This window comes from Camponotus floridanus, unplaced genomic scaffold (assembly GCF_003227725.1).
Source record: "Camponotus floridanus strain SB8 unplaced genomic scaffold, Cflo_v7.5 scaffold61, whole genome shotgun sequence".
In the NCBI taxonomy this organism is placed as follows: domain Eukaryota; kingdom Metazoa; phylum Arthropoda; class Insecta; order Hymenoptera; family Formicidae; genus Camponotus; species Camponotus floridanus.
In genome coordinates, this window is record NW_020229781.1 from 604,546 (window position 1) to 631,862 (window position 27,317).

The 27,317-nt window shown below is 30.6% G+C and overlaps 2 protein-coding genes across 2 annotated transcripts in view; one reads left to right on the forward strand and one right to left on the reverse strand.

The window, feature by feature from the left end:
• Positions 1 to 22,295, forward strand: part of LOC105254462 (calpain-C) — a 34,041-nt gene extending 11,746 nt beyond the window's left edge. Inside the window, exons 2-16 of the mRNA XM_011263145.3 lie at positions 1,474 to 1,617; positions 3,990 to 4,059; positions 8,616 to 8,898; positions 18,689 to 18,872; positions 18,944 to 19,018; positions 19,111 to 19,280; positions 19,509 to 19,681; positions 19,788 to 19,882; positions 19,953 to 20,185; positions 20,734 to 20,903; positions 21,008 to 21,066; positions 21,365 to 21,512; positions 21,603 to 21,719; positions 21,824 to 21,882; positions 21,974 to 22,295. Of these exons, the coding sequence (XP_011261447.1) occupies positions 1,474 to 1,617; positions 3,990 to 4,059; positions 8,616 to 8,898; positions 18,689 to 18,872; positions 18,944 to 19,018; positions 19,111 to 19,280; positions 19,509 to 19,681; positions 19,788 to 19,882; positions 19,953 to 20,185; positions 20,734 to 20,903; positions 21,008 to 21,066; positions 21,365 to 21,512; positions 21,603 to 21,719; positions 21,824 to 21,882; positions 21,974 to 22,000 (2,007 nt within the window). The 3' untranslated portion in view covers positions 22,001 to 22,295. The remainder of the gene's footprint in view (positions 1 to 1,473; positions 1,618 to 3,989; positions 4,060 to 8,615; positions 8,899 to 18,688; positions 18,873 to 18,943; positions 19,019 to 19,110; positions 19,281 to 19,508; positions 19,682 to 19,787; positions 19,883 to 19,952; positions 20,186 to 20,733; positions 20,904 to 21,007; positions 21,067 to 21,364; positions 21,513 to 21,602; positions 21,720 to 21,823; positions 21,883 to 21,973) is intronic.
• Positions 22,296 to 23,683: 1,388 nt separating this feature from the next.
• LOC105254464 (dipeptidase 1) overlaps positions 23,684 to 27,317 on the reverse strand; it is a 101,756-nt gene continuing 98,122 nt past the window's right edge. Inside the window, exons 5-8 of the mRNA XM_011263147.3 lie at positions 26,882 to 27,084; positions 25,861 to 26,021; positions 25,439 to 25,568; positions 23,684 to 25,021 (exon numbers count right to left, since the gene is read on the reverse strand). Coding sequence (XP_011261449.1) covers positions 24,890 to 25,021; positions 25,439 to 25,568; positions 25,861 to 26,021; positions 26,882 to 27,084 — 626 coding nt within the window. The 3' untranslated portion in view covers positions 23,684 to 24,889. The remainder of the gene's footprint in view (positions 25,022 to 25,438; positions 25,569 to 25,860; positions 26,022 to 26,881; positions 27,085 to 27,317) is intronic.

Below are 27,317 nucleotides of genomic sequence, written 5' to 3' on the forward strand. Positions count from 1 at the left end.
CCATTAGACGAGCAGGCATCATCGCCAGCTAAGCTTGGTGTAAAATGTCGATATGGATTGCCGGTTATACTGATAAAAAAAACTACACGTACAAAGTGTAACGGACGTGGCAGGCGAGGCTAATCGTTGTAATTTATTCCGACTGAAGGAAGCTTTACTCGCGAAGAGGTGTCAACGACTTTTATTTCCTGCCAAATCCCGAATGAAAAAAAAGACATCGTTAATTGCGGCAGTGAAAACTCGACTCGAAGAGAGAGTGTTGACCTGGATACAATATGTTTGATGAGCTTGAAACACATTATCGGTTGAAATATCGAGGTCAAATGTACCGGTAAACGCGCGAATAGATATTCGTGAAAGTGATTTCTTACTTTTGTTCGGCTGACAAGATGTTATTAATGAAATTTTTACAAGCAATGACGCATATACTTGCGAGAAGCAAAATTTTGCGAGCCGCTTGTTGAGCGCTATCGAGAGATCTATAAAGGTTAATGAGATACGTGGGAAAGAATCTGCAAAAGAATTTTAAATGTTCCCCGAAAAATCTGAGGCCAGTATTTCTTTTTCTCACGTGGAGAAATGTATTTTTTTCTTGATAAGTATTTTGATATATTTCTCAAGACACTCTATATAATTTATTGTTTAACACCTTTTTAAAAAAATTATAACGTGAGAATATATGCGAAAGATCTTTTAACATACTTTATTTTAAGTTTAAGAATTAAATATGATATATAAATATCTTGACTTTCTAAAAGAAAATATTAAAGTCAAGATTTATGATATACAAATTCTTCGTAATTGGAAACATCTTTGGATTTATATCCCGCTATATTCTGTAGCAATATCTTAAGACGTATCGTAATATTATTCTGCGTGTGAGAATGCTCGGGAAGTTCCTTGTATTCTCTTGCAATTTAAACGTCGACATTTGCTAATGCGCATTATTAATCGTCGCAAGAGAACCGCACTGCAGTATTTCAGGGAAGTTTTTGAACATCTCGTACTCTTAAGGTTGCGCCTTAATTACGAGAGAAGATGAAGAGAAGAATGAAAATATGATATGTGGGTAGAGGTACTGTTAAATTCTCACCCTCTATTAATAATGAACCATTAATATTAATTAGATATAGCGTAATCTTTTAATTCAACTTAGCTAAGAAGTTCTTTGTTGAGAGGATAAGTCTTTGTCTTTGTATACACCTAAATAGCTGAAGTTATTTCCATAAGATTCTGAGTTATAATTAGGAAATAGTTATTATGACGCTTTGTTACATTCGCGAGATTATTTAAAGCTAATAATTTAATGTATTGCAATTGCACATATAATCTCTTGATTTCATGTTTTTTTTCCATAATCATTAAAAAATTAATTCTAATATCAATATCATGTGCATGCGAGATACATATTTAATTTATTAATTATATTGTCAACATATGACTTTATTGTAATTCTTGTTTTTTGTTTTCCAGGACGTAATGAGCGAGTACGAACGAATCAAGCGTTCGTGCTTGAAACGAGGTGAGCTCTGGGAGGATCCAGAATTTCCAGCGACGCAAGCATCAGTCTTTTATCATCAGACACCACCGTTCCAATTCCAATGGAAAAGGCCGAAAGTAAGATCTCGTTTTTTTTCTTTGGATTAATTTAAATTTATCTTTTACTATTTTTAACCGCTTTCTTCTTATAATTAGCAAAATATATAGGACAATATAATTATATATGTATATATGTATAATTTATACTTTACATTAATATTTTATAGGGGACTTATAATTTAGAGAGATTTATATTTTTTTTACGCAATTCACAGAGATATTAATTTTTTTACCAGTTGAAAATGACACACATATCTCTTGTAATCAGGGCACAAACATTAAAAGATGATTTATTCCATTGTTAACTGATCCAACGAAGCTGTTCCTTCGGGAGCAGTCTAGAACTAAACTAGCTTCCTCGGTTCGCTCCAGTTCCTAAAGAACGGAAAGACGCGACGTAGAACTTAGGAACCGTAACGAAAACAGTTCGCAACCTTGACACGCAGCTCTGTCGCCTGCGTGCTTATAATTGTCTACTGAATAGACTATCTTCTACTTAGAACAAATCATATAACGGAATCGCTTATTCTGCCGAATGCTCTTATCTTATAATTATTTTACTAACATATTCTTGCAAGCATTAAAATCTATTATTTCATTGTATATTTAATATTTGTTTATCATTATTTTTATAAAATTGTTTGCTCTGTTCTGTTGTAATTGTTTATAAATCCTTTAACTGAATTTTTTAATATAATTTTTTTAAAATAAAGATGCCTAAACTTTTTTAATTAAGAGGGTAACATTTTATCATTTAGACTTTTCGAATCTTCTCGGTTAGAATGAGATTTTTTGACGTCCGCAAAATAATCGCGATTCTGAAATATCGGAGCAGAGATCAACGATTCTGCGGCGTTGGTTACGCAACCTGCGACGATGGGTCGAGAAATGAGCGAGCGGCAGGTGAAGTCGGCGACGCGTAACCGCTGGTCTTTTCCGCTTACCGAATGAGACATTGCGTGGCCGTACACCATCATCGCGTATAATGATCGCAATAGGAGTCACTGACAGCCACGCATTCCTACGACAAGGTCAACAATTGCGTGGATAATCTATACGTGGCGTGTGTCGCGCTTTTAACACCGTCACCAAAGATTCCGGTCACGATTGTGACCTGCTACCGACCGGAAACACGCGTCGAAAGAGGAGAGTATTACGCCAGCGCGGGATGCAACAATTGGAGAACAGTTATTTAATATGACCCCGATTATGTATTGCGATATACGCGATGCTTTGTGTTGTTAATATCTAACATTTCTCTACTTGGCGCAAGGTAATATAATTGATGAGATGTGCACATTATTGTATTAGAGGTAATTACTTCTTCGAACAACCTTCCGATTTTCTGGCCAAAATTAACGAAATGTAAATATCTCATTAATTGAAATTATTACAAAATTCAGTAAAATTTACAGTATAAAAATTTTTTAGATAATTATAATTTAGATAAAAATAAGAAAGTGAGTATGCTAATTATATTTTATGCTAATAAAATCTAGTTTTACTTTATGTCTTATTGTTAATATTATGGCTGTGAATATTTTACATTGTGTCTTACAATACATATATTTAAAGTCACATTGCACATCTCACATTGTTATAGAGAAGAATCGCTTATATTTTAAGAATCAATAAAGCACAAATGAAAAAAGAATGTGATGAAAGCGATTGCAATTGCTTTATAAAACTAGGATATTAAACGTGAGAGTGATTACGATAATGGAAATGTAAATTGTATGATACATTCGACACACTCAGAGTCGATTAATTAAGAGCAATTAACAAAAGTGCAATAAATTATACATAAACGCATGCTATTGTACTTTATTTGGTTTTGAAGAATATTTCAGGAAACGTTCATTTAAATGTAATAACAGGAAAGACTTGTGATTCATGAACACATCAAGAGAAAGATATGCACTGAGAAAATTCTTCATAATTCGTATAACACATGGAATCTATTACACATTACGCTGTTTCGTTATGATGTGAACAATTAGATAAATATGCGATGAAGTTTTCATATATTAAATATCATTTTTGTTATATTAAAATGTAGTAATATAACATATATAATTAATATAATATAATTTTAAAATTAAAAGTTATATTCTATATATTATTATTTTTCAATTATAAAAAGTTTTTATAAATTTAATGTGTTCTTCTTCTCTCTTTTTTCTATTTTTCTTTCTCTTCTATTTTTCTTTCATCTTTTTTTATTATTATTTTTAATTATCTTATTAATATTTCTGATATTTTATATCTATATTTTTCTTATGTTATATAAAATACATACTTTAATATTATGCATAAATAATTTTTTATATAATAATTGTTGAGATACCAATTAAGATGAAATTAATTAAAAATTAATAACTTTGTTTCAGGAATTATGTAATCGACCTATCTTCGTCAGCGATGCGCCAGCTCAATTCGACGTCATTCCCGGGAAGATGGGTGAGTTATCTGTAGAAAATAATTATAGTTAGTATAATTATAGTAAATAGATATGTGGGATTCAAAAGATTCAGGAACATAGAAGAATGAGATTTAAAGATGGTAAACTATTCTAAAAACATTATTGAAATTTAAGCATTAATAAACGATGCATGAAAGGCACCCACAAACGAACTGGTCGTTCCGCTTTTGCCTTTTCTCCTTATCCTGACAGTACGGAATTCCCTCGATAGACATAATGATACGTTGTGTTAGGTATTCTTTCACGTGTTTGAAAACCTTGGCTTCTACCTAACTCCTTTTCTTCTTGCGCGACGAAAGGTTACGTGAGTTCATTACCACGGATTGATAATCAAATATTAAATCTTCATAATTGATTTAAAACTCGATAAAACATTAATTTATAATTGTTTATAAGCGACAATTTAATAATATGAGAAATGTTGAAAAAAATACATATTCTTCTTATGAGAGGCAGCGATTACATTATCAAGATTTGTATTTTGAGAAAGTTAAATTTGTATATTATTATGTATTTTTCTTTCTTGTACTATAACAAAACAAATAATGTTCCTTATTCTAAAGGTACATGTTATTTTATTATTATGTTTTAAATAATATTATTTTTTGAGATAGATTTATATATATTTATATGTATAATAATGCGTATATAAAATAATATTTTTAATTTCTGTAGAGTCAGTTCTTGTCAATTACTTCGATATTTAGTACTGATTATATTATATAATTGTATATCTTAAGAAAGACTTGAAACAAATGTCACTTGACACTTAAAGATTTGAGTATTCAAAATCAGCAAGATAAACTTATCTCTTTAATGACAATAATTTGATACTGCGATTCAAAGAAAGCCTCATTCACGGTTGAAAATTCTCACGAATTCTGCAATTATTTTAATCACTTTTGACGAACTTAAAAGATAACGTAAAGGTAATCATTTTTACGAACGATAGATCGAAATTATTATACTTTTTTTTTGTGCGGCATGGGAAATAAAGATCTATAATATATTTTCTGTGACTTTGAGAAAACTCCTTTGTGTAAATGCTTAGAATTTTTTTATGTTAATAAACACATATAAAATAATAATATCAATAATGGTTGAACAAGTTTTTCTATAACATGTATTATCAAAGTAAAAAAGTCTAAATGTTTTCTTGGGTTATTTTTAAAAGTTTTAAAAGATTAATTTCTGTAAGCAAAAGAATATTAACACAGTGATATAAAAGCATTGATATTTTCATGTTGCATATTAGTTATGTGTAATATTTGTATTTATCATAGAGCTGCCAAATAATAAAAAAAAGAAACAGTTACAATTGGAGTTGCTTTTTAAATTGTTAAATGTTAAATTATAATTAAATATGTAGATTTAAATTAAATATATAGACTATAATTATATATTAATACATATATATTAATACATAACTTAATATGCAATAGATATTTGCAGCTGAAATAATTAGGATAATATTAACAATATGATTATAATCGAAATTTAGAGTTGTAATCAGATTCTCTCTCTAATAAATGTAATATAATATAAATTTAATCAGGAAATCTTACATATATTAATTAAATTAGAAAGTTGTGCGTTTGTACCAGATACTTGAATACATAGTTTACTCGAAAACATTGCGCTGTTAATTGCTATCATGAAAATAGTAACACTTATTAAATGTTACGCATCAAACGCTAAAATGATTTTCTCGTGATTATAAATGCCGGAATAGAATCAGAATGAAGTAGTAAATATGTAGCGTTGATTTAGTTTTAACTGGATATATAAAATATTGAGCTTATAAACTCGATTTCTATTGAGGATAGGAAATCAAACCAGTTTTTCAGCTTAATTAGCTTGACAGGTTGACAAAAAATATGAATACTTTTTTGTTATACTATAATCATTTTTTTTGTCTCTCTCTCTCTCTTAATCCAATTCTTGATTTATCTAAAGAATTTTCTATTTAATTTCTTCTCCAGCGCAAATTCTAGCCTTTATTAAATGCAATATTAATTATGATTTACTTCTTCTTTTGAATAATATATAATATTTAATTAAATAAACAATAATGTGTAAAAATTTATGTTTAATTTATTTTATATACAAGATTTGTTTATTTATGTTTATGTATAATTATTATACATATGTATATATTATTATTACAGGTATTATCTTATATTTTTTAATTCTGTAAATAGCGAAATGCTTGTCGCTTATGCAATATTTTTTAGCAGTAATTTCATTTCCATTCTACTTTACTTGTCTTTGATTCACAAATCGACAACTCGAGTAAGGAAATTAAAATATGACTTTACTTCGGACGATGCGAGCTAATACACCGTAGAATTTTTTGCAACATAATTTTCTTTACGGCTTTGTAGATATTAATTCACGGATGTCGCATCGTGTCGCCGGAAGTCGAGCGCCCTCAAGTAAACTATGCGGGCGCATTCTTGAAAATATAACTGCGTTCGCGCTGTAGCGTGCGCAACTTGTCCCGTTAACATGTACGCAAGACACGCACAGTTAAGCAAGATGGCATGTAATAATTTGTACCGACCTATATTTTGCGACACTGCAAAATTCGGTGATTTACTTTTGCGGCCTCGCATGCTGACAGACTGGCTTCGATCAATTCGATCATATATATATATATAATTGAAATTAAGAAATATTTCAAGCATAGTCTAACGCAATATGGAGAAGAAAAAATTACCATAGAAAATCAGAACAAATTAACAAAATTATTATTTGGCATAAAACAGACAAGAAAAAACAGGTTTTTTTAGTAAAATGTATATTTTTTTAAAATTTGGAAAATTACGCAGGCCCACAAAAAAAAGTACCCTGCTAGCAATCTGACTAGGCTAGTCTTATATATTTTGGCCCGCTGAATTCGAATCTGACGTCAGATTGCTCCATCTGATTCAGAATTGCTCCATCACGTCACGGTTTTTTTTAAATCTTAAAAATAGTAAAAATCGACATTCTAGGATAGACTGCGTTTCTTGAGGAAAAAGTTACCGAAATCATATTTCCATGTAACAAATTAATAAATTGATAAAGAATTAGGCTCTGTTATGTATTAAACAACACGATACACGAGAAAAGAGCCATCATTTTTCTCGTCTACATCTCTTCAGGGAGATAAAGAGGGGTTTTTATAGAATTCTCAAAAATGAATATTTCCATGTATTTTCAGGCATTATAAATCCAAATCCGATTTGTCACACCAATCATACCATTGATTCCATTAACATTTGTCACGAAAAAATAGCAATCTTCCGTATTTGATTTTATTCCGTATTTGATTTTAGTTCATTCATAAATCTTATATTGGAAAGAATTAATCTATATATTCTCCAAGTCCAATTTCATCTATTTTTAAGATTTAAAAAAACTGTGACGTGATGGAACAATTCTGATCATCAAATTCGAATTCAGCAGGCCAAAATACATAAGACTAGCCTAGTCAGATCGCCAGCACAGGGTACTTTTTTTTGTGGGCCTGTGTTATGTATAATCTCTTTCATAGTATATACATACATATATTCTTAATAATTAACAATTTTTCTTAATAATTTTATATATATATATATATTTTTTCATTTTATTAATTTAAACTACTTTACTTTAATGTGTCTAATGTGTTTAATAAACATATTGGACAATTAATTGTTTTAGAAGATTTATAATGGGGTAAGATTTAAATATTATAATTCATATTCTCTTTAGTAAATTGATTTTGTTCTAAGAGTCAAAACACATCATAAGAATAATTATTGAAAATAATATGATCAAACATAAATCTGTGTTTGAATAATTTATTTTTCCTTTCTATTTCACTTGAAGTGACAAAAAGTTGATAAAAGCGAGCGCTTGATCAGCGATTAGGCCTTCGAAAACGAAAGTAAAGTGAGTGAATGTAAGCGCAGTGTCGCTCTTAGATTCTATACAATTTTCTCACGGCGTTACGACATATTCGATGTTATGGAATCATTTTGTTTTCATGAAGAACTCATCAATCAAAATGAAATTGATTTCTATTATCAATTTATTATATCAATTTTGTCACTATTTTGAAAAATGCTCTTCAAAATATATTATAATTTCACTAAACATTTAATAATAAAACAATATAATAATATCATCAGTTTAAAATAAAATTAGACATATAATATATATATATATATATATATATATATATATATATACACATATGTTAATATTCTTGAATATATATTAAATTTTTCTTATAAATCCATATAATATTTAAAATTTTATGTGAATTTTTTTACGTTTTTTATAAATTACTAATCTTCTGATAAAATTATTGAATAAATAAAATAAAAAAAAAATAATCAAGAAAACATTTGCTAGAAACATATATTTGAATAATTTCAATAATTTCTCTCTCTCCCTTTCTCTTTATTTAAGAATTTTTTTACGACAAAACTTTGTTTTCATGACATTTATAAAGATTTCGTAAATAGAACTTCTTTTTAACAGACTATCATCACTTTGTTAACAGGAGATAAGTGGCTGGTATCGTGTTTGGGCGTTTTGCATCTTAGCAAGGGTCTATTCTACAGGGTAGTACCAGCCGATCAAGGTTTTGGCAGTGGTGGAGAACCGACGGGCTCACCGACCGCAGAATACGCTGGGGTATTTAGGTTTCGATTGTGGTGGTGCGGCGCGTGGGTGGAAGTTCTCGTCGACGATAGATTACCAGCGGTTCATGGAAGATTGGCCTTCGTGCAGAGTCGCCATAGCGATCAATTCTGGCCGGCGTTGCTGGAAAAAGCATATGCCAAGTGAGTTTTCTTCGATCGTTTTTTTACATTCAAACTTCATAGATAGATAAATGCATAGATCCATGGATAGATATAAACCATATAGATATAAACCAGATAGATATATCTAGCATGAAGTATTTTTATTAAATAAAAAAAAAACAAATGAGATGAATCGATGTATTGTGCGATTATGTGTAGCACTAATTTCTCTCAATTTTTCAAGATGCTTTCCAAATTAGTACAAAATTACATTTTTCATTCGATATTAACATATACACAAAACATTTCTTCCAAATGCTTCTTAAATAACTTTGCGACAAGAAAATGCAGATTGCATTAACATAAAAATGCAATTGTCCAATTATCCAATTTAGACAACAAATTATGATGTTCGTTGATCCGTAATCTTCGATCTTGCTTCGCATAAGATCATGGAAAGGATATGGAAAGACGAGATATGCGCGTTGTGCTCTTAAAACGGAGATAATTTTCGAGCCACTTTGAGACGAATGGCGAATTGCCGTGGGCGGCGTAGGCGTTCACCAGGTGGCCGTTCAAGGTGAATTCGCGCGCGAAGATCGACCTCGGTGTTCGATCGATGAACCTCGATCAGTATCATCGCAGATGTAGTATGTATACATGAAATTGTGAATGCGGATGAACCGGCAGGCTGGCGCCGGCTTAGTCTGCTCCAAGATGTTGTTTTAAATTTGGTTAAACTTTAAGCGCGTTAGATTGATACTTTAGGAGCTGAGCTGACAAATCTTCGAAATAAAAAAGTCGTATTAATGCATTTATATAAAATTATCAGTATATTATTATCAATAGTATAAAATTAAATAATAATGAAAAAATTGCAAAAGAAATAACTGTAATGATTTTACGAGAAGTGATCTGGCTATTGAGAAATAATATTTAGCATGTACCGAACTCATAATAATGCAGAATGCATCACAAGGACAAACGGTATAAGCTTCGCTCGTCGCGCAAGTTGAAAAGCGAACAGGCGAAGAGCAGCCAGCAGAAGTCGAGCGTCCGTCCAAGCAACATGTACAGGAACTTCATCCCGCGACTTCATCTCGCGAAGCCGAGTAATCGAGGTGCGCAATCTCTCGCTGCGAGATGGAAGATGAGTTTGCGCGGACGAACGAACGACGATGACCGGTTCTGCCGGAGGTCCTTGCTCCTCTTCTTAATCTTCCTCTGATGACCCCCTACCCTTTACCGTCTCCTTTCCCTCGTTATCCCCGTCTTGCACGCATCCTCTTTTTCTCTCTCTTTCTTTTCTTCTTTCTCTTCTTTCTTTCTTCTCTCCATCTTTCGCGATTTCTTGCACTATCATGAGTATGAACCCCACTTGGGCGTTGCTCTCGAAAACTGCTTGCAAGGTGGTGGCGTTGAAAAGAAAGATAATTTTGTTTTTCGTTGAACAAAAGAAAACCGAAAAAATAAACAATGATTGAGAAACGATCATCTAGAGATCCCTATATTTCATATAGTTACGTTGCATTTTACAAAAATTTTGTTATGCATTTCTATACTCCTTCATTATACTTATCTTGATTTGTCATCATTATCTTCTAATAGTAGTTACTTACTGAAATAAAGGATGACAGGTTTTTCATCACGTGTATACACTTGGGAAGAGAAAAATTATTTTAAAAATATCATTATCTGTTTTAAAAATAATATTCCTGTGCATTAGATACAATATATACAAAATGTGAATATATTTTCTACCTTATAATATTTATTTATGCAAAAAAACTTTAAATAAATCTGTAGTAAAAGATTTGTTATATATAAATTATATACTAATTATATTAATTATAAACAATTACACATATTAATTATAATAATAATTATAATAATAATTATATACATATATATTATTTTTGTTGAATCAAACTATATAGAACTCTATATCGCATGAGCAAATCAAATATTTAAATAACATTTTTAAAATTCTAGTCGAGATTTTACACCTAATAAATTTACAAACCAAATATTTATACATATGTTAATCTTAATTTTTATATATATGTACATGTCACGCTAAAAATCAAGCAATTAAATGTAAGATATTAACAAATCTTTCATGAGTAGGTAACTTAATGCAGGTTTTACACTCTATCCATTTAAATAATAATGAGCTTTATGAATATGTGTTTTAGTTACGCTCGAAGAAGATCATATATGTAAGTAATTGAAATAAAAAAGGCTTTTACTGCTTTCTATAGAGAGTACGCTAAAGATATAATATTTATCTAAATAACATTGATCTGCATAGATTTTGGCGTCTAACAAAATACCTTACTGATAGACATGATATGTTCCTGATCAACAACCGTGACCGCGCTTTGCTGTAATTTCATCATCAAACGCGCCACTTTTGCGTCATAATACTGCATACACGTGCGTAACGAAAAATTGACATGGCTGCGCTTGGTTTTCTTGGAGAAAGTAGAACAAGACAATGACGGGTTTCAAGCGGAAAAAATTATATTATTTTTTCAAGACATATATATACATGCATTAAGTATGTAAACTTTCTTACTCGCAATTACTCTTATAAGTATATTATTATGCATTTTTATTTCAAATCTAAAGTAGAAGAGTCTAAAAGTTTGTTATTTTATCTCTCTGGTGTTAATTTCTTTTTAATTAATATTTTTTTAATTTAATAAAATAACAATAAAAATGTCATATATTTTACATTATACTATTGGTATGTTACATTATATATCTACGATATACAATTCATACTTGATTTCATGAATTGTATAAATTGTATAAAAAGCGGTTGATATTTATTTTATTTTAATACAATTTTATTGTTACGCTAACCACGAAGATGCATCGAGGTCACGACTCATTAATAATTGATTGCACACTGCAGATTCCCGATGACTTCCGCTCGTCAGTATTGGAATGTACAGCCGCTAATTAATGATGTAACTCCGATCCAAAGCTTGAAAAGTTGCTGAAATAATTTTACATGCGGTAATATGATTTCCTACTGCGAGGCATCGATCGTAATTACGATTACGATGATGATTGCGGTGATGGAATATTATGAATGATCCTACACGTGTTGTAATATTTACTCGTAGGAAAGTTATGCACGCGTGATAAGTCTAATGCGATAATATTTATCGTGCAGCGTGTGTGAGTGTCAGGAAATACCGCATCACGCATATACTTGATAATTTTTACTCTGAAAAATTATACTACATAATTCTAGTGATTACAGTATGAAATAATCATTACATGCATTGTGCGGGCGATTATTTGAATAATATAATCATAGTGTAATCCTCGCTTGGGATATCTCGCAACTATGTGTTAAATCATCTGAAATTGATGCTATTAATATTTTGAAAATATCTTTAGTTTTAACGTCGAAATCTTGAAATAAGATTATATTGCGTTAATTTAAAAAAATATATAATTGCTTGAGTAATTGTTTGCTTGAAGCAATTTTATATAATTCAATCAAAAAAATATATTCTTATGATTTAAGATTTAATTTTCTTAAATGGAAAAGAAATAATGTTAGATAGAACATTTTTAAATCAAGGATTATAATTTTCTTAAAATAGAATTAAATAATTATATATTCTTGAGATGATAATTATAATATTGAAATAAGACTATAATATTGTTGAAATTTAAAATTATTAAATTCTTCTAAGAAGATTATAGATTGTTGCGTATATGAAACAATGAACGTGTTAATTTAAGTATATAAGTTTTGATTTGACACTTATTTTTTTCTTTTTCAGCTTTTATATACACCACCGTTTAAAAGTATTTGGCCACCTAGGTAAATTGTGTTTAAATAACTATAAATAAATAAAAATCATTCATTTATATTAATCTATATATTTAATATCAAAATATACAAAAATTTTAAATTTTTAATTCATCCATGTGTCCTCCTTTATTTTTTATGACGGCTTCACAAAGTCTCGGCAACCTTCTTATTAATTTTTCTAAAGTTCTTTAGATATTTTTTGCCATTCTTGTTGTAATAAAATATCAAATAAACAAAAAAATTCCATGAAATACGCGCCTTTGTAGTAAAAACTTAAAAGTATTCATTCTAGGAAAAGAGCCATAAATATCTTATTTGGCTTTGTAACTATCTGTTAGTAAACATGAAGTGATATTTATAATATAGCTATTGAGAACGACTTTCTGTTAGCGCATAAACAATAAACATCGATGAAAGGCAATAGACACAATTTCGTTTTCAAGTTTTCTCTTAAATTAAGAGTGGCCAAATACTTTTGAGCGGCAGTGTACTTATAAAATTGCATTAAATTTTTATAATATTTGCGGGCAATGCAAAACAAATTAATATATAGACTATTAAAATACAAAATAAATGTGATTTTCTTAACGAATAAATTATAATTATATCGGATTTCTTTAATTTATAATTATATTGTCATACATATACAGGGTTGGGCAAAAGTCCAGAAACGGTCAAATATCTCGAAAAGGATCAACTATAGCGAAAAATTGTAAATAGCAAAGTTGTAGGGCTTAAAAAAATGTACCTAATGATGACTAAAAATTTTACTTTGAGTGGAGGACGAAGATCATATAAAAGTCAAATTGAATTTTTTAAATGGAACTGCCTACTTTTTATTGCATATTCTTATAGCTGACCTCGAGAGCTTTCCAAAACACTATAATAAAATATTTTTCCCTCAAGCATTTATCGAGTTATGAGGCTTCAAATCATTTCTTAATTTTACATAAACCGTAAAATATCTTGTAAAATATTCACTTTTCGATTATTTTACCTTAATACTTTTATGTACAAAATAATGAGAGGAATCAATTGGTCTAAAAAAAAACACATAATTGTTCCGAAGAAAAAATATGTAATTTGCAATTAACAATTACATATTTTTTCTTCGGAACAATTATGTGTTTTTTTTTAGACCAATTGATTCCTCTCATTATTTTGTACATAAAAGTATTAAGGTAAAATAATCGAAAAGTGAATATTTTACAAGATATTTTACGGTTTATGTAAAATTAAGAAATGATTTGAAGCCTCATAACTCGATAAATGCTTGAGGGAAAAATATTTTATTATAGTGTTTTGGAAAGCTCTCGAGGTCAGCTATAAGAATATGCAATAAAAAGTAGGCAGTTCCATTTAAAAAATTCAATTTGACTTTTATATGATCTTCGTACTCCACTCAAAGTAAAATTTTTAGTCATCATTAGGTACATTTTTTTAAGCCCTACAACTTTGCTATTTACAATTTTTCGCTATAGTTGATCCTTTTCGAGATATTTGACCGTTTCCGGACTTTTGCCCAACCCTGTATATATCTTGCGGTGATGAATTAATTCCGTAGTAGTGTCACATAGTGGGCATGAGATGATAAATATCTCAAAGAGAGACACATATTCAAAGACACATTCGCATACCAATCGAAAGATTATAGAAGATAAGAAAAAGGAAAAAGAGAAAGAGGCTTGTTTTATCAATCTTTTCCTTATCGCGATGACCTCGCGTTGTAAAATCCGGGAAGATCAGTTTTATTAAATCAGTAGCATCGAAAATCGGTTAGAAAGCTTCTTCGCATGCCAATATACATAAGCAATGTATGCACAACATTCCTTCTCGTCGATTTCCATTAGAAAACCGTCTGGTGCCTCTTGGATCTTGCTAAGCTTATGTCTCTCACTTCCTTCGTTCATACATTTTATTCACTAGAAAGTGTTGTTATGTTAGAAAATACTATAAATGGTACGAACATTTCATTAAATGGAAAATTATTGTTATCGAAGTTATTATTTCATGGATATTTACTTTTATATAAGATTTTATTTATTTTTTAAGTTAAAAAGAAAGAGAATTCAATTCACGTATTAATATAAACATATTTAATAGCAAATTTATAGCAAATTTCCGCGACAGTTCTAGGTAGATATTTCGTCGGCTTTTTAATCTGAAAGCACTCGATCTAAAAAGAAATCAGACAGCGTCGAGATATTTGGCCGTACATATTGAACATGCGTGACTCGCGTACACGCGGTACGTTGTAGGCAAGCACAGGCTCCGATACTTTCACTCGGCAAGTAGTCGGTATCGCCAGTTGCCAGCAATGGATCGGAGGTCAGTGCACCGATGACCACAGTCCACGGAGTCGTATCCGCACGAGCGCGAAACGACCGCGAAAACACACACCGATAATCCCGAAGGTAGATGCTCGCCGGCACAGACAACGATTACGATTCCATTTAATCTATTCGAAACTCGATATCATTAAAATCTGTTCGCTGTTTGCATGTTCGTATATTAAAATCACGAGTCATGCACGCTAGATTTACTGAGAGAGTCGAGTCACTTCTAGATCGCCGCTTTCTACGCGACGGAGATACGTCGGTACTTATGTAAGGGAAAATAGACCGAGATTAGTCCGGCCGACCAATAGCGTGCGTATATGAGAGGCTGTCGATTGAAAAATAAAACTCGTAATCACTAGTAAAAAACACGGCAATGCCGTGATACGCATAATACTTGTCCGGTTAGCGACATTCATCTCGGTTGAGGATAGCAGCACGGTTGTAACTGGTCGACTAACATTTCGCTGTTATTTTTTTCATCAAGAATATATATCGTGCTTCCTGTTTCTAATTATTATATTATTTCTCACTTATGCAGCTGCATCAAACAGTCTTTAACATCTGGCCGCGCTATCTTTCACATACAAGTGTTAATGCAATTACTATATATTCGCATCGTTCTTTCAATTATTTTACATAATTTATTATAAATATAATAATGCAAATCGTAAGATCTTTTGAATTTTTTAAAAAGAAAAGAAGTAAATTAATTGCTTAGAATGTAAAGAATGTAAATTAATTATTTAAAATATAAAATTTGTCTAATTAATACATTTATATGTAATATATATATATATATATATATATATATATATATATAAAATAAAGAACATATAAGAAAGGAATAGATTATATAATTTTCATTCTAAGCTTTAATTTCATGTGAGCGAGAGATTATCATCTTTTTAGGTTTTAATAAAAAAAACGCATAAAAAAGGGATAGATTATCTAAATTTCATTCTAGGCTTTGATTTCATGTGAGCGAAAGATTATCAATTTTATTATTTAGCAACAATCTTGAGAGTACTATATAAGTAAAATATAACGAGTACGTAATAACAACAGAAAACGATCGACGATGATGACGTGGTGATTGGTAATGGAGCGAACCCACTAACGTGACAATGACGTTGCATACACATGTGCGATTGCATCGCTCCGTTAGACAAACGCGAAACGGAAGTGCATCAACAGGCAAGCGTGCTGCTAACCGTTGAGTAACAAAGTGACAGCAGTAGAGTTACGCAGCGACCGCGTTATAGTATCTTTAGTCGAAAGTACGATGACCTCTCTGCGGAAGTTGTTCATGTCTTGTTCATGTTGATTCTCTACATTTGCCAAAGGTGAACACTTCGACCGGCTTGTTGAGTAGCTATTAACAGCACTTGCATTGATACGTACTTCAGATTCATATCAAGCCAAATGTAAAGTGTCGGTACAGCGTTTAGTTAGATTGATAGTTCTCGTATGATTTTGCGAGTTTAGATCTTCAATCTAAATTATAGATCAGAATTAATTTATATATTAATTTATCTTTGCAGAGATTATGAACTTCAGATTTTTTGGAGAATTCAAGGTTTTTTGGTCTTTCAATTTTTTATTTCTTTCATTCCTTAATATATTCAATTATTAAAAATTTATTGCATAAAATTTATAAAAAGATTATATAACAATTATATTTTATCCTGTACATGTCCTGTACATGTGTGTTATCCTATCACATGTGTTTATTTTTTATCATATTTTTGTAAAAGATTAATGAATAATTATTATGATTGATATAATCCCTCTCCAATCATTCAGGAATCATTTTTTTTAAATTACTAATGATACGATCAACCATATGGATAATAAACTTTGCAGGTAGAGGTAGATAAAAGCGAGTTGGTTATAATACCGATCCACTTGTACAATCAGACTCTTTCTTCTCCGGGTGTTACGTATATTTTCCTTGGGAAAATATCCAGGTAACACGTTGCGATTGTGCGTGTGAATGGTTACGGTTTTCAGATTGACTCGAATTGCGCGCAAACTGCACGTCTGTTAATAAAGAAGAGGCGTCGACGATGTCTGAAAGGAAGCGCGAGCTGTGCGAGCCCCGTTACCTCCGGAATGCTAATTCCCTTAGGAACGGCACATGCAAGGAAGATAGTATCGCCTCCCTTGATTATATTCCGAGTTTCGACTGCTCAGCCAAGGATTTACATGACCTTTTTCTTGCTTCTCTTTATCGTCCCACTCTTTTTTTTACTCGCGTGTTGTATAGGTCAGGAATGATCTCGCATGAATTATCAATTGTATATTTCATTGGATTTTATATTGAAAGTTTAGTTATAGTTAAAAAAATAATTACCATAACAGCGCCTGTAAAAGTCAATAAAATTATATTTTTTCTTCGGGTTTTTTTTTGCATGGAAAATTGATCCGAATGCATTTATACTTTAGCATAAGTATATTCGTTATATCGATATATTTATTTATTTATTTGGAGATATATATATTTTTAGGAGATTTTTCTCTCTTATTCTTTCGCCTGAAGAAATAAGTATGCTCTTTTTAATGATATGTATTATGCGAATTGTAAATAATAGATTGAATACAAATATATATATGAAATATATGAAAATAATAACAGTGTTAGCATTGACATATATATTTTAAATTTGCTATAGATGTGAGAATATAAGAACCTTAGAAAGATATATATATATATATATATATATATATATATATGTGTCACATTTTTTTAATATGAATGTTTTTAATTGTAACAATATCATATTTAATCGATTAATTAAATTACGTTAAATATTTCCTAAAAATATTTATAATAATAGAGAAATTACGTTTTCTAGATAAGATTTTCAATCCACAATCCTAACTATTTCTAGTTGAATGCAATATCGCCATATTTAGATAAACGATTTGTCGAAGATTGATTTAATGAAAGCAGTACCTGTAGTTTATATAGCTTAGCCTATAATAGCGCATAGTGTACGTTGTCAGCAGGAGGTCATAGATGAAAAAAAAATCCTATCCATCCGCTTTCCCTCATCTAGCGATTAAGAAAGTCCACATCGCGTTTTCTCCATAGTACCAATGCAATAGTGTGAGAAAATACCGATCGATCTTACGATACTCACGGTGCATTCATGGCTGATAAACGATAGCAACTTTATTATGATTGATGTACGTCATTTATTACTGGAAATCGACAAAATATTTTTCTATAGTTTATTTATCCATCATTTCTATACGGTTACGTCTTAGATCTAAAAATAAATAGTACATCTGAAAAGAAAAGATTAGGCATGAATTAAGCTGTTTAAACAAATTCTTGACATAGTGTTATTTGTTAAAAAATTCTCAACTATAAATATTTTATAAATATATAATTTCAATAAATATTTAGTTATTATTACTTATTTTTTTTACATTTATGGCAAACTTAATATATATAATATTATTTTAAAAAGTTTATTTTATAGCGAGAGCTATAAAATAAACTTTTATTTAATATTCTTTAGATGAATATGAAATTTAGATGAATGTGAAATTACAATGATTACTTACAATGATTGGTAGCACTGCAAATGACATAAATTGTCATAATATTTCAATTTATGAAATAATTGTGATTAATTATTTTCAGACTTCACGGTTCTTACGAGGCGCTCAAGTACGGCACATTATTGGATGGTTTATCCGATCTCACGGGTGGTATTACTGAAAGCATCGCGATTCGTCAGGATCCCACAGCCTGCGGACGAGCATTATCGAAACTCCTGGACATGACGTCTCTCATCACATGTACAGTAAATAATAATCAACAACAGGTAGAAGGCGTTTCAAATATGGAACACAGATTTTTCTCAATACTTTGCTTATGCACGTATTTTTATCGTAGATACGTGCTAGCACGGAGAAACTCGCTAATGGCATACAAATGGGAATCAATTATAGATTATATGCTATTGAGAGGGTTAGTATATTGACGACAATCTCGTATTCTATTGACATAAATTATAGGAACAAAAGAATTTAAAATTATATATTGGCCTTGATGCTGTATAGGTGGAAACATTCGGAGGGGAAGCAGTGCAATTAGTAAAATTGAGAAATCCTCTTGGACCTGGTGGAGAATATGTTGGTGCTTGGGCGAGAGGTGGCTTAGAATGGGATGAAGTACCTGTAATGGAAAGAGAACGATTAGCTGTAAGAAATATGGCTGAAGGGGAATTTTGGTAAATAAACAAAGAATTACAATTTATAACATATATCGTAAATAATATATCAGAAGGTTCATTAAAGAATGATGCAAGATATAAAAAATTGTTTTTTAATTAAGGTATATTGCAAAAATTTAGTTATTAAATATCATCTCGAGTGGATTTTCGAAATATAAATTAAATTTTTATGCCCTGAGAAAGTTTTGCTAAAAAATATCAATTATATATTATTATCGTTTTCAGGATATCATATTCCGATTTCGTTAAGACATTCACTCATCTCGAAGTAGTACATTTAGATGCTGAAACTTCGAGAGACGAACCATCGTTACACAGCAAGCACACTTGGCAAATGAAATTATATCAGGGAAGTTGGAGAAGAGGCGTCACTGCAGGAGGATGTCGAAACAATCAAGGTTTGTGTGATTATTATTCCTTTTTTATTTTAAATATAATGCAAGTTGTTATACATATATATAATATGTATATATAAAATATATATAATAGTATCTTTTTGCATAGAGACCTTTCACATAAATCCACAATTGCATCTTATTCTAAGTGAGATGGAAGAAGTGATCGTTTCGTTGAATCAGCATTCTATCATGGAGCCAAAAGTAAGAAATCTTTATTGTGCGATTAATCGTGTCCTTTATGATGAACTCATCAAACTTTTGCTGTTTTAAGGTGATTGGCTTCACAGCATACACGTTGCCGAAGAATAGCACCGAATCGATAAACAAACAGTTTTTTAAGAAGAACAAGTCTTTAGTTAATTCCCAGTACACAAATAGTCGACAGGTGAGCCACAGGTGTCAGCTTGAGCAGGGTGGTTACTTGTTGGTACCTACGACCTTCGAGCCGACTCAAGAAACAAGTTTTACGTTACGAGTCTACAGTAGTAAGCCTCTAAAACTCAAGTAAGTACATGTGCATTTACCGATGTCATATATATGCGCGGACAAAGGATCGTATGGTCGCGTCGGTTCATTTAATGTACAGCATACATTAACTCATGCAAGCATATGTTATATGACTCTTGTTCACCTTCAATTATGGCTTTAACATCTTCTTTTGACTATATTTCAAAGAATGCATTAAGTCTTCTTTCTAAAGTGTACACTCTTTTTGTGAAACGTAATAAATTGAAAATTTTATCAATAAAATAACTCGCTATTTTTATTTGAATATTTTCGATAAGTTTTTTTTTCTCTTTTTTTTTTCTTTACAATTTTTATGATTTTATATTATATATATTTGATCATTAAATATTTAAATTATATATTTTGTCATTAAATATTGAAATATTAAAATCTAAAATACATAACATTTTATGTTTTTTAATTATCGTATTTAAATATTTTTATTTATTACGTTTAATTATCATGTTTTATATTTGAAATTAAAGAGAAAATGATTGATAAAATTTCGTAGCATATATTTTATGTAACATTTTTCAATATTTTAGATTATTAGACACGCCGCCATCCTTAATGAAATCGGCAATTGTTAAGGCACCTCCACTTGAAGGCAAAGGTTTTTCTCAATATGAAGCCGTATTCCTACAGCTTGCCGACGAACATAAAACCGTAAACGCCTTCGAATTACAGGAGCTTTTAGAAGCCTGTTTACCAAATGGTATGCAATTTATCGTTTCTTCATCTTAAAGTATAAAGAAAATCTTGTTAAATAAAATGTACTAAAACATCAATCTAAATTGGCATTTCCTCTTCAATTTTCAGATTACATCAAAAGCTGTGCCTGTATGGAAGTCTGTCGACAAGTAGTACTCACTATGGATGTATCCTTTTGATAACAATTTAATTTCTTAGAATGTATTTTCAATCGATTTCTTTTAATATTAAATATGTGAATTATCTGTAGGTTTGCATTTTATATGTAATATTATTAAAATGTAATTATATGTTTAAATAATTAAATAAAATGAGTATACAGACCAGGTATATATTTTATCAAAATTTTAGAGAAAATTTTTTCTATTGATCTTTATCTCTTTCTACTGATTTTCTATTTTACATATTTAAATAGTATGCAAGCGATATTTTTTCCTTATATTTTCTTATTACGTTGATAAACAGAGTTCTGGAAGTGGCCGACTAAAGTTTAATGACTTTAAAGATCTTATGTGTAGTTTAAAATACTGGCAAGCTGCTTTTAAGAATCATACGAAGGAAAAGACGGGTATACTTAAGGCAGAGAGATTGCGAGATGCACTGTTGGAAGTTGGTACGTAAGAGAAAAATGTCATACAGTGCTACGTATAGAGAAACATTCTCTTTTATTCGCCCATATACAACGAAGACTTCTCTATCTTAGGTTTCCAATTAAATACGGACGTATTATCCATCTTGATTCTTCGATATATGAGGAAAGACGGAACTCTTCGATTCGGCGACTTCGTTTCGGCGATATTACATTTGAGCGACGCATTTGGTATGTTGAATTATCAGAAGCTTTCAGTCACATATAAGCTGATTCATTCGCATTACGCTCTCGGATAATTTGTATTAATGAAAATTATTTTTACATTTACTTAGGAATTTTCGAGAGCAAGGATCCTTTACAAAATGGAACGATAAAATTAAGTTTGTCAGAGGTACATAGAAATTTTATGAAGAATATAATATCTATTATTTTCTATTCTTACGTATTATATGTACGAACTAAAAATATTAAATTGCTTACAGTGGCTGAGATCATCTCTGATGTGTTGAGTATCAGTCAGCGTAGATCATGTGTACCTTGTGAATCGTCTGTAAATAACATTTTCTTCATTTCGACATTAGATATAAGTTTTAGCCATATTAACGGTTAGCGATTGTGCCTATGGAATATATTTTATACTTTGTATATATATATAAAATAATATTATTATTTTTTACATTACCGCGTTGATCATCATTCCATAATGTAATTATTATGTATGTTATTAAGGAGATATGTGTATAATACGTCGTTTCCTTTTTGTAAGAGAAATCGCAATTGGCCAATAAAATTAAGTTTATTTTACATAGTTTTTGCATTTCCATTTAATATATAACATATATAAATTATTCAATAAAACTATGTTTTTTCTAATGTATAAATAAATATAAATGTAATATAAAATCTTTCCTTTAATAATATAAAAATATTAAATGCGCGCTATTTAGAATCAAAGATTACCGTATTTTCAGAAACAGAAATCTCTTAAATTTAGATTTATCTTATTAAATATTTTGTTTTATACGTATATCAGAAAGAAAGAAATATAGCAAATGCTTACAATAGAAACATTTATTCATATAGAATTCATTCGAGAGATACAACGGAACTTTTGATATCCTAGAATTTATCGCCTACCTCCAATGACGGAGTGAGGTATAATTCGCGCAAGTTGATTAATTCCTCGTATCAAATCTCCGATTCCATACACACACACATGCACGATTCCAATCGAAGATTCATCTTGCGCGAATTATATAATAAGTGCACACGAGACACAGATAGGTGGACGGCGATATGTGAAGATTACCAGGAACAAATTGACGAAAGAGATGACTTTTGTGTCCGTGATTCGCCAATTGTTTCAGGCAATCTCAAACGTCCCGTCGAAGACTTTTAGATGATGCTTTGATCAAGAAGACTACCGAGCGGCGCTTCAACGGTAGATCGGTACATTCAATATAATCCATCGAAAAACACGTACATTCAATTATGTACTCATCGACACCTGTTACTGCGAGCACTATATCGAATTCTATGTGACTCTTAATGATTTAATGAATATCACTTCGAGCATTTTTATACAAAGCGAAATTTGTGCAAAACTAGAATGGCTCTTGCTGTATAAAATACGAGCAGTTGAAACATCTCGCGATTTTGATATGTGTGCAAGTTTGAGTTTAATACTAACAGATATAGAAATAGATAATTTATTTCTCTCTTATCGGAGATTTCAATTATTCTGAGAGATTAATCTGAGAGATTATTTAAAAGTATAGTGTGTTTTTTTAATAGCTTTGATTGTGTAAATGATTTTCGGAGAGTTATTGAGATGATAATGCTGAAGAAGACGTTTTAAATTATATATATTTATTAATTTTATAATAAATTAATATTTTTAAAACAATAAAACAATTATACAAAAAAGATTGAATATTCAATTATTAGGTAGTAACTTTTATATATTAATTGTGAAGATATTCAGTGATTTAAAGATTAAAATTTATAAAAATATAATTTAAAAATGTAAAAAAAATTATGTGATAAGATATTTTGAATATTTTAAAGATATTGAGATCACAATTAGAGTTTTTATGGAAAAATATAAATAAAATTTTTTAAATAATGATTTGTTGAAGAAAAACAAATTTTAAAATTGTGTTACAATAAATAGAAAATATTATATAGAAATATGAATATAGAAAATAATATGTGACGACTACGTCCGAGATATTGACTTGAGGACCGCATAAAATTTCACAAAATAATTGTAAAACATGACCATCCAGTCCGCAGTTATCAGCCTGGAAACAAGCACGTGATAAATGTAAAGAAAAGCCCGCAATTCTTAAGTTATTAAACAGAAACAGAATTTAGAATTGAGCTAAATAAAAAATGTTTGCATATTGCAAGTAAAATTTCGAAGAATTTTGTTAATTTTTATAAGTTGCTCGTAGAAACACGACGTCGATGTCTCCTTCTTCCATAAACCTTTTATAAGCACTTTATAAAGTACGTGTTTTTGTTGCAATGAGGGGAAGGAAGACGTTGAAAGGTATACAGCCGGAGTTCATAGTTTCACACACATATTACGATCGTTTCCAAGAGAGGAAGACATCAAAGTTCAGAAAGTTCAATCACGATGACGTTTTCTCTTCACGTAAATATTGGATAGCGTTCCGCATATCGTTCAGATATTTACATGACCGTGGAAATGTTCACAGCAGAATAGTGAAGATCTTAAAATAAAATGACCAGACGATGTTAACGATTCATTGGTATTGGGTATTGAATCATAAAGAAGACTGTCTGTGTGTTACGGATAATTAATGGCGACGAGCAGACTATTTCATAATTAATAATTTAATTTGCGATTTTTATAGTTGTGGCCGCTAATAAAAAAGGTATGATTTATCAGTATCACATTGAAAGGGAATTATATCCAATTAAATAATAATCATATTATTAGATTACTAAATTTATATTTGATTTTCGTAGAATACAAAAGAGACGGAAGTTTATACTAAATCCTTGCTAATAATTAAAATTATTTACTGACAGTGCAATATCTCTGTCCACATCTTATTGTATCGTATGAGAACGTATTTCCTTTAATAAAACATAATCAATACACGTTGCTCGTCGCCTTTATAAGATAGGTATCGAGGTAGGTTTATTTTGAGCTTTTGCAAATGTCGACGATGTTTAATTGAGCATCCGCACACGAGGTTCGAAGAACTTTTGCGAGCGTACAGGTCGCAGTGTAATCGAGATAATTGAATTTTCGCTTTGAACCGGCGCTATCGTACCCGGTTGTGGTCAGAGTTGACCATGTTAATTTACGCGGAACGGCCGTACACATATAAGATTAATTCGCATGTCGTGGAGTAATCGATCGATCAGACTTCCGTGACCCTTTGCACGGAATTAATATCTAGAGCGCAATTACCGATCGCATCCGGCGAATCTGAAAGATACTCCTCGGACGGCGTAACTCCAGCTGTTCTCATGTCATCCCTCACACGTTCTACCTGTGTAACAGTATTAATATTAATTAATCGCAATATATTAGTATAATATAGTATAATGTTAATATTTTATATGTTAAATATTTTATAAAACTATATTTAACTGTTTTAGATATTTAGATTTATTTAAAAAATATTGTCTCGTTTTTTATTGTTAAAGATTATTATATAATAGCAAGAGAGAAATGATAATGATAAACTCATCGCTGAAAATCTGTTATCATCAATCTTGCCTTTTGTAAAATATTTATAGAGAAGAATTTATGAGCATGATTGAGAAAGATTGTGCAAGCGTGTAGTGCACGTGAGACGTAGCAGCATGTATTGCTACGTCGACAGAATTATGATGGTATTAAGGCATGTCAGAGCGAGCCGTGGCATGCATATACAACTGTACCTTAGACCTTAATCGACCCTAACCTGTGTGAGAACTCGCAGTAAATTCAAGCCGGCGACTTTCTTTAGGTCGAGCACATTCCATTTTCCGCTACGGAGAAGTTCGGCGAATAGTTCAGGATACCTCGAGACGTCTTCAAGACCACGAGGAGTTCTGGATAAAGGAGAAGAGATGTTTTACACATATATAATCTGGCATGTTTTTCTTTTGAATAGTTTAATAATTACAAAAAAATGATAACGATTCATTAAAAAATAATCTAAAGATAAAAAATTTTCTCTATCAAAGAACTTTATAATATTAATGTTGACAATTAAAGTGCGGCTTAAATTGTTGCTGAAATACTATTACATGCAAATTGTTTGGAAAATATGATATTTGATACATATTTTGAAAGTTGTTATTAAATAATTAATTCCATCGATTTATTTTGTCTTTAACATACTTGTTGATGCCGTCGAAATCCCCGCCGACTCCGATATGGTCCACGCCGATCAAGTTTCTAATATAGTATATATGCTCAGCCACGTCCGAGACACTAGCTTGAGGTCCGCATTTTACAAAATAATTGTAAAACGTGACCATCACTAGCCCACCGTTATCAGCCTGGAAACAAGCACGTGATGATATAAAGAAGAGCCCGTAATTCTGATGCTCCATAATTTGAACGTGCTCCGCGCCACCGCATCGGGAATTTCAAGCCAGCCTGTGTAACACGTAATTTCCATCGGTATACAGAGGAAGCTGTAACCTGGTTGCACCTTTTCCCCGGAAACGGAACAAATATAACGACAGAGTAACAGAGAGATCGATAGAATCGACGAGAAGAGAGACCTCGTTATCATGATATTGCATTCCATATCATCGACTCGGTGCCATTAATTTTCGATTTTGATAATTCGCTTCTTAACGAGCCGAGGTAAGCAGCGTTCCTTAATGAGATACAAAGAGAACGACAATAGAGAACAAAATCGCCATTAAATGTTTCATGCTGCTATTAAAACTTTGGCCGTCTTGGGATAATTATCCTTTCGCGGAAAAGAACAACCACAAAAAAGGTAAATAGAAAAAACAAAAGAATTTTATTTATGTCGTGTTGTTCTTTTTTCATCAAGTTGTTTAGCTTTGCGAGATGCGAATTTTGATGCAAGAAAATCCGATTTTCACGCGCTTAAGAATCATTCTTATACAAATATTAATGCTATAATTATTGAATGTGCAACATAAACAATTTTATACAAAAAGAATAAACTACATTACAATGATTTTACATACTTTTGACTTTTTAAAGATTATATTGTGATTGAAGTCATTTTTTTATTTTGTTCTTTTCTAAGTCTTTTAGGCAAAATTAATTAAAAAAAAAATTAAGAAAAAAATAAAGGTAATTAAGAATTAATTTGATTGCGCAGAAAAATGTATTTATATATATATATATATATATATATATATATATATATACTTACCAGCTGCTTAAGAATGTCGTCGGGTACATTTCTAGAGGAATTACAAATGGCGAATGCTGAGGAGTGTGAAAAAATGAGCGGCGCTCTACTGACCCTCAGAGCATCCCTCATGGTCGCCCTAGCAGTGTGGCTGAGGTCTATCAGCATTCCAAGCCTATTCATTTCTTGAACTACCGTTTTACCGAATGTCGTCAGGCCTCCGCCTGGAAGATATATCAAAATTATTTCGGTGTTTATTTTCTTTGTGTAATTATTCATTAAAAAAGTTGAAATCTTTGAAATCAATTAAATAATATGAATATAAAAGAGAATATATATAATTTATCTTTACTTTAACATAATTATTTTTTCTTTAAATAGCAAGATATTACAGTAGATTCTATGTGAAATAAAACTTGATATACATTTCATAATTTAGAAAAGAAATGGAGGAGAA